The 8,819-nt window shown below is 37.3% G+C and overlaps 1 protein-coding gene across 1 annotated transcript; it reads left to right on the forward strand.

Moving 5' to 3' along the window:
- Positions 1 to 1,318: 1,318 nt before the first annotated feature.
- Positions 1,319 to 5,101, forward strand: LOC149414309 (uncharacterized). Its single transcript, XM_089643992.1, has 6 exons — positions 1,319 to 1,620; positions 2,192 to 2,308; positions 2,391 to 2,552; positions 2,771 to 3,039; positions 3,600 to 3,668; positions 4,510 to 5,101. Exons 1-6 carry the CDS (start codon positions 1,550 to 1,552, stop codon positions 5,016 to 5,018), a joined length of 1,197 nt encoding a protein of 398 aa, XP_089500118.1. The 5' UTR covers positions 1,319 to 1,549; the 3' UTR covers positions 5,019 to 5,101.
- The last annotated feature ends 3,718 nt before the right edge of the window (positions 5,102 to 8,819 follow it).

Genomic DNA, 8,819 nt, shown 5'->3' on the forward strand with positions numbered 1-8,819 from the left:
TTGCAAGGCGATGCTTCGAAAGAGGATTAATCGATCCGGCCCACCACGCATTTGGTAGGCAAGCGCATCCGCCGCCAATAACCGAACACACCTCACCCCATAAACCCGGGCACTCCTGCTAAGTCACCAAACATATCAAACTACTTGAGGTGGCTCTCAACTAGCAATCCGAAGGTCGCGGGTTCAAATAAATTTTATTAAAATTAATTTGCACTATTTTACAATTAGTGTTTGGTTATATCTGAATAGCCAGGTACTCTCCAACCTTCCTCCTCGTCATCTCCTTTGAGGTCTCCTTTGAGGATGCCATAGTCTCACTGGCTCCAGACGGGAGCGGTTAGGACTGTATGACTCTGGTGCACCTGCAGAATGGCCAGGATGTGACAACACCCTGATTAGAATACATTTAACCCATATAATAATTAAAATTTAATTGTTTTGTCTTTGATAATCAACGGCTATGGAATTCTACGTCTTGCCACCGCGTTTCGATATATTTTTAGTTAGAAATATTTCAAAACGACTTATTAACGATTCCAGAATGTACTTTATTCATAATTGTTTTAAAAATTTATCTTTTTTTTTAGACAATTTTTTTTAAAAAAGTGCTTATAAAATACGTTTTTTTACTTATCCACTGGAGCGATTTCTGCCATATTTTGCCAATATTGTGCAATATCTTAGTTTTACCTCTAGGTACACAATAGAGTGGGTACTTATGGAATCTAAAAATATGGGATTATTGATTAAATCTAGGTGGATTCGTCAGCTTTAAACCGCATTTAGTAGTTTATATGGTTTCTGTGTTAATGTTTTTGGGGGATGATTATACCGGTACAATTGACCCCGTATTACAACTAAACTCCAGTTTCTGTGAGTACAGCTACCAAGTTTTATAAGCTCAAGTGCATGTCCGTCCGTAACACTTAGTCAATGTACTTATTTGTTCGTTGTACTCTCTTTTCTAATGTGAAGTTGCTATTTTAATTTAAATGAATATATATACACATTGTTTGGAAATTAAATGAAAAAATTGATTAAATATAATAGTATTTGTAACCACCTTGTAGCTGTTTTTTTAGTTCAGCCGATTTCCGGTCATATTTTTTTTTTATTTTAAAAAGAAAGACAAACATTCCCGGGTTACGAATAACCTGACAATATTTGAAAATCTCCTACTACCACCACAGTAAGCTGAAAATGTTGCTTGTGTTGTGATGGAGGACTTAGCCAGCCGAGGAATTGAACACACTACGCCCGAGTGGGACCCAAGCGCGATGTCAACTCGGCCACCGACCGGTCGAATATTGTTTTATAACCACTGGAACGATTTCGGTCGAAAAATCGACCACTTTTATTTTTCTGCGATTGATATCGGTCCAAAAATGGACCGATTTTTCTACCATTCGTAAAATATTTATTGTAATTATTTAAAACGTTTCCATGGCCAGCTACTTGTTTTATCGAATAGCTGATAATATATTCTCTTTGTCTATGAACTTATCCGTTGTCTTTGAAGTGTTATTTAACGAGTTTTCGCGGTTTTTTTATGGCGTCCTGTCAAAAACAAAATTATAAATTTTCAACATTCACGAAATTTTGGACTCTTCCTAAAATGCCGTAAGTAATTAATTTATTGGGTTTTTAACGCATAATTATATATCTGTGTAATCATGATTGACTTATCTATCTTTGAAATGCGTTTTTAATTCGTTTGTTTGTATTATATTGTTTTGGTTGAAGTTTTTGTGTAAGATTACGTCAACTGAAGACGTCATCTGTTTTTGATTTACAATAATGTCTTAAATACTGCACTCGCGCATTTGAAATATAGATATTCCATCACAGTGATTCAAAACAAAGAGATATATATAAGTTTTATTTGAATTGGTTCATTATTAATACAGATATTTGCTAACCAATTATTTTAAGTCATATGTCAAAAAGTTGACTCTTTTTCACATGTAAAATGGTGTAAAGCCTTCGTCACACAATAAAAATTTAGTAATTTAGTTGTATAATTAATTAATTTGTTTACTTTTACCAAATTTGTGCAGAAACAGCTGTCGTCCAGGGAAAGGGATCACTCCACAACCCAATAATTATTTTCAAATTTTATATTAGTGCAATATTTAACAAAATTTAAACATTTAAGTACTTACATTAAGTGTTTTCAATTTAAAATTTATAGAGCGGTGCTGACTGCAAGAGGAGGCAGAGGAAAAGGGAGACGTGGGGTACGAGCTGGTGCCGGACTACCTGCACGTGGACGTCAACGCAGAGCTGCAATTGCAGCCTCGTCTGGAGTGTTAGTATTTTTTAATGTTTTTTTATGAAAGTACTTTGCTGTGGCCGTTGAACTCATCATATATTTGTATTTATTTAAACAGCGACCCTGCTTTGCTACTGGTGCGAGAGGATCGCGTCAAGGCCCTAAAGGCTGTTAGGGCCCTGCCTGCTTCCATCCGGCTAGAGCTGGAAAGCCGAAAATTCAAGAAGCAGGCGGCGCGCATTTTGCTCCCTACCGCACCTCCAAGAAAAACTAAACAAAAGTAAGTAATCGTATTTAGATGCTTGGTACAATATTATTGTTTTTTCCTGACAGCGTTCCACTCTTACAGTGAGAGTTGGTAAGTTCAGCGCTCTGTGCATTTGGCACATTCAGTGCATATTTTACAGAGTTCTTATTTTATTGTTTATTTACATACTGTACTTACTGTTTCACACGTGAATGAGAACAATTTTCTATGATTTATGTAAATGTTTTCAGAATTCCATCTCCGGAGAGAACAACGTGTCCCTTTTCACAAGGGACGCCTTCACCGTTGCCACGACCCGTACCACCACCGTGGATGTCCACTCCCGCACAGACCCAATCAACGGCTCCCAATGCACCAATTATGCCTATCCGTGCAGCATCTCCCGAGCCGTTACCTGGGACATCGCGGAGTGGGGAACTCTTCTCTCCGGAAGCCGGCTATCACAGCGAGCTGTGGGTGGACGTACCATTCTACGAAGAATTGTCGGCGTTTGGGAACGGTGAGTTTATTTTTTGAAATGTCATACCAGGGGCTCAATATAAAATCAATTATCTATATTTTATATTGATATCCCTAGCACAGTTTCACTGTTGGTATATTGGCAGGAAATAAGCATAGTACTTAAAAATTCCACATAACAAACATACAAAATGTATTGTTGTTATGTCGTGGATGCATCATTACACATCTTTTTTCTGTAACGGGTATTGCAGAGTGAGAAATAAGACATGCCGAACTTCTTTGCGAGGATTACATTTGATTCACCGGCTTCTAAACGGTGTAATACAGCATTTTTTTCTTAAATTGAAAAAACACTTTCGCTTCACGGGACTCATTGTGTTGCGAGGCTGTATTGGTAGGTGGGTTTTGTAACCGGACAAATTATCATTAAAATAGGTCGCTTTACGTAGTTGGTCACTTTAAACGGATACGTTTTCCTACTAAAAGCTATGAAACCTTACTAGAGTTTACATTATCGTCACTTAAAACAGTAGACCGTTAAATGCAAAGTCATTATATCCAAATTCTACTGTAAATTTGTGTTTTCTTTTATTTCAGAGTCAGACATGGGCAGAAAAAGTAACGTGGACGAGGCAGCTGTACTAGAAGAGTCTGTACTTGGAAACCGTGAGTTATAAAACTAACTAACTTACCTTCACGCCATTTCGGTAGGCAGAGAGGATGAACCACCATGCAACTCGATCTTGGCACACACACTCTTTTCTTCATTCCATACCTACCTGACTGTGCTATTCTGACTCCTGACATTGCCCGCCTCAAGTATTTGATTAACTTTTTATATTTTTTTTTATATGAATACCTCACAAGAGCCTCAGCTGGAGCCAGTGAGACTATGGCATCCCCAATTGGGGGATGTTGTGAGGCTGAAAGTAAGTGGGGAAGGGAAAGAGGAAGATGGGGAAGTACCTGGCTATTCAGATCTAGTCACTAAACACGGCTAAAGCCATTTGGAGCAACGTTTCAATTCTGAATGGTGGTCTTACACCAGGGCGATACTGGTAGTATCTTCCACTCTGGAACGTGCCGCAAATATACTATATATTATTTTAATTATTATTTTAATTAATTAATTGTGAAATAACACAAATCAATCAAATAAAATTTATTTGCGCACGCCGGGTTCGAACCGGCGACCTTCGGAATGGCAGTCCAATGCGTTACCACTGGACTATGCCGGCCGTCAAAAGCCATTTCAAGCAACGTTTCAATTCTGAATGGGGTCTTACACCAGGGCGATACTATGGGTATCTTCCACTCTGGAACGTGCCGCAAATATAATATATATTATTTTAAATGAATTTTGTGTGAAAATAACACTAATTATTCAAATATAATTTATTTGATTTGATCCCGCGACCATCGTATTGCGAGTCATAAGCCGTACCAGAGGCAGTGGGTTATCGTAATATAGACACATTAAATTAATTTGGGTTTTCTGTTGTTTCAGAAATGGACAGATCGAGCGACGAGGATGACGAAGCGAGTGACGTCGACCACGAAGAGAGCGATGAGGATACCTTCTGCATGCCGCCAATACCTTATCATAATATTATCAACGTTTCACCTAACTCCGCTATGGCCATAGACTTTAGTAGACAATACCAGGTAGATAGTGAGGCAATGCGTTTGATTCTGCCGCCTGAAGGTTACTCTTTCGATTGGTCTAATGATATCTTACGTTTTACTGGGATAAGGGAGACTTTCACAGGCACGCCGGGACCAACTTTCAATACCGACGAAATGGGCAAACCTGTGGATGCCTTTCTTAAAATCTTTGATGCAGATTTCGTTGAACTGATCGCGAGAGAGACCAACAGGTATGCAGATCAATGGATTGCGAAAAAACAATTTAAGCGTCATGCGCGTACCAATAAATGGGCTCCCACGAATAAAGAGGAAATGTATGTATTCTTGGCAATTTTAATGTATCAAGGTATTAGTCTTTTCCAGATCTAGTCACTAAACATAACTAAGCCAATTCAAGCAATGTTCAATTCTGAATGGTGGTCCCTCACCAGAGCGATACTCAGAATCTCACTCTATAGCGAGGCACAATGATATTATTATGTATTGATTTTCTTAAATTATGAATAAACCAATAAACTGAATACATTTTTATTATGACAAAGTGTGTAAACAATGTTTAAATCAAAATACTGCTCTTTCATTGTAACCATACAACTGTAATATTGATTTAAAAGGATATTAGGGCTTAATAAATAAATCAATTATTGGTTCCATCAATTATTTTCCCCTCATCCATTTTTTTTCGATACCTTTGCGTTTAGATATAAAATTATCACTATGATTTTATTTGCCATTCTACGGTCATACAAAGGTTTGATATATATATACAAATTTATCATCATTTTACATATTCCGATATACCCTATGTAGATTGACCTTAAGGTAGCTGTCAGTAGTGATTTTTCGTCAAATATTGGTGAATTTCATCAACTTTCAAAGTATCCCCCTGAAATATTGGCAATGTTTATATCTATGATGTATATCTCATTTTAAGCCTTATTTCCTCGTTTTGCACGTTATATAAAAACATGGTTACAAATCTCCAGTTCTAATTTACAATTATTTAAAAAGTAGCACCATGATTTTGACATCGTGAAATAGGCTCTCTGTATAATTCATCAAATGAATAAAATAAAGCCAACACGGCGACTATGCTTATTAATAATTGTAGACAGTTAATGTATCTTCCTAACGTAATACCAGTTTTTGTGGTAAATTTATTATATAGTATAATACAGTGATTTCAATTTTGACACGTCACGCACTCAAATTTTAAAAAATTATTTTCTAACCAAACTTTTGAAGAGAGCATAACGTACAAAAAATTATTTTCCCATTATATTCTTGCATCTGTGGTTATCAAACAGGCCATAGAGAACATAAAAACGTAGAAAATATTCTATAAAGATATTTAAAACTGCCACTGGCGGCAATTTCAAATCACAAAAACGCTAATTTCGCGCATTCATAAAGTTTAAGATTTTTTAATAATTTATCTATCAATTCTAAAAATATAGAATAATTATAAAAATATAGGTGAATTCATTGGCTGTATAGCACTACAATCAGTTTTATGTCTCCGTATTGAAATTCGGAGGTTTGATTTTTTTAATGTTGGCGGAAAATATTCAAATTCGTCGCCAAAAAACCGCGAGCAATCGGAGAAAAAAGTTTTTTGACGCGCGATCGTTCGAGTGGATAATATTAAATATGAGATGATTTTAAAAGAATCATCTTTAGAGCTATTCGAAACATTCGCAAAAATCAAATCCATAAAAAAATCATAACTTAGCAGGGGTACACTGTTGCGTTTGCTCAGCTACTACGTGGCGGGCCGGATCGAAAGAGACTGGTTGAGGGATACCTTTTGGCCATAAAAATCTAAAATGGCGGCAAAAGGAATAATGTTATATTGTATATTTTGAACTTCTTACCACCTCTCCTGATTACGCTTCGTGACTTAGTAGGGGTGGCCGGGTTCTTGATTATAATGGGTAATTATTTAAAATGGGTAATCAATGGAAGATTGAACGCGGTTGGAGATAGCAAAAAACTGTCCAAAGAAGCGAAACTCCACAATGGAGTGCTGGTATCTACCCTAATATATGGAAGTGAGGCATGGAACTGGCAGAAGAAGGCTGAAAGTAGTTGTTTGTCTTTATATTCAAATTCGCAAGTATGATTTTTTATGTGACACCTCTCACTAGAGCGCCCCTGTCTTTTCACTCTAAATACAGAGAAACTATGTCGCGAACCGGTTGGGCAGCGTTATGAGGCGGGTTAAGGTAGGGGCTGTAGGAATGAATTTATTAATGCTGGTCTTAAAGAGGCGCGAATTATATGGAGGAGGAAAAACAGATGCTGATAGCTTGTTCCACATGCGAGCCGACTCACGGTAAAACGAGTCGGAGAAACGACCCGTTCATATATAGATAACATCAACTTTACTGTGAACCTGTGTTCCGTTCGTGTCCGTCGAGTATCAAGCACGTGCACAGTGCACTGGGGATCAATGCTGCGAGCTCCTTTTAACAGGCTCTTATAAAATACCTGTAGAATAGACACAGCATACGCACATTTCGTCATACATGATTTTACTGCACATATGCTTCAGGGATCTCATTTCTACAGTATTCTGTCTACTTTCAGCCTTCTTCTGCCAATTCCATGCCTCATTTCCATATATTAGGGTAGGTACCAGCACTCCATTGTGGACTGCTAGCTTCGCTTCTTTGGACAGTTTTTAGTTAGCTCCAACCACGTCCAATCATCCATTAATTACCCATTATAATCAAGAACCCGGCCTCCCCTACTAAGTCACGAAGCGTAATCAGGAGAGATGGTAAAAGATACAGGTTCAAAATTTCCTACATAACATTATTCCTTTTGCCGCCATTTTAGATTTTTATGGTCGAAAGGTATCCTTCAACCAGTTTCTTTCGATCCGGCCCGCCACGCAGTAGATGGGCAAACGCATCCGCCGCCAGGACCTAGACTAACCTCACCCTATGAACCCGTGTACCCCTGCTAAGTTATGATTTTTTCATGGATTTGTTTTTGCGAAATTTTCGTTTCAATCTAAATACGCATACATTTCTTATAAACAATTCAAGCAACACACGTCATTTTGATTTGAAACGGTACCATTTCACAGTCATTTCATGCGATATTCGACTCTAGAGACTAATACTTTGAGTTCATTATCACAAAAGATTAAGGAATCACATAAAACCTTGTGATGAACAGTCCACCGATTGCCCCTTGATTGGTTCATTTAGTAAAACCATATATAGGGACACAGATCAACTTTGTCTAATAACTTCTTACCTGGATCAACATACTACGGGAATAGATCAATATATATGAGATCAACATAAGTATGCCAATTTGGGTAGATCAACATAAATTATGCATCCGATTTCCATACAAATTTTGAAAATTTTATTAACAGTATATCAAATGGTTTTTCTGGCAAACTGGCAACATTGATAATTATTGTACCACTGTTGCCAATTCATTCAGATGTATTCCACAATAGCCAAGTTATATGGTGTTAAAGATGTATCAACTTAGTCTAACAACTTCTTACTGGATCAACATACTACGGGAAGAGGTCAATATTTATATATATATATATATATATAAAATTGAATATTTCTTTATTCGCCCCTTATGGACTCGAAAACTACTGGACTTATTTAGCTAAATTTGTTCTTATTGGTGCCAAGAGTGTTTAGAGAGTAGTTTGAGTGGTAGAAGAAGTTGCGGACGCCCGAGGACTATATCCGCACTGGAATGAGATACGGAGTCGATATACAGTAGTGATTGGTGGAAGTCGGGCACTCTTGATTAAGACATTAGTATTTTTTTTTTATTCTTTAGAATAACACTATTTCTAGCTTAAAAATATACATAGTTTTCAAGTACACTAGAATGTACAATATTAACCCTAGATAACTAATCGCTCGTCGAGGCGACGACGCGCTACTCGGCGAAATTTGAAATCACCTACTTCCCCCCGCTCCCAGACCTTGACACTTTCATTACCTTCCTAATTTGAGTAAACAGTGCAGCACGTGACGCGATTGCGGCCACAAGCATACTAGGACGTGCCCTAAACTTTAGTTATAACAACAATTTTATCTTGAAGCTACGTACATTCATATATTCTTGTATTTATTGTTAATGGTGGCGAATCTTCTACAATAGAAGCTCCGGTTCCATCTACAT

Source organism: Hesperophylax consimilis, chromosome 20 (assembly GCF_061612785.1).
Source record: "Hesperophylax consimilis isolate HC1 chromosome 20, BYU_Hcon_1.0, whole genome shotgun sequence".
In the NCBI taxonomy this organism is placed as follows: Eukaryota; Metazoa; Arthropoda; class Insecta; order Trichoptera; family Limnephilidae; genus Hesperophylax; species Hesperophylax consimilis.

Coding starts and splice junctions, on each gene's coding strand:
- LOC149414309 (XM_089643992.1), top strand. CDS start 1,550: ATGGCGTCCTGTCAAAAACAAAATTATAAATTTTCAACATTCACGAAA. Junction 3,040..3,599: donor ATTGTCGGCGTTTGGGAACG/GTGAGTTTATTT, acceptor CTTTTATTTCAG/AGTCAGACATGGGCAGAAAA. Junction 3,669..4,509: donor AGAGTCTGTACTTGGAAACC/GTGAGTTATAAA, acceptor CTGTTGTTTCAG/AAATGGACAGATCGAGCGAC.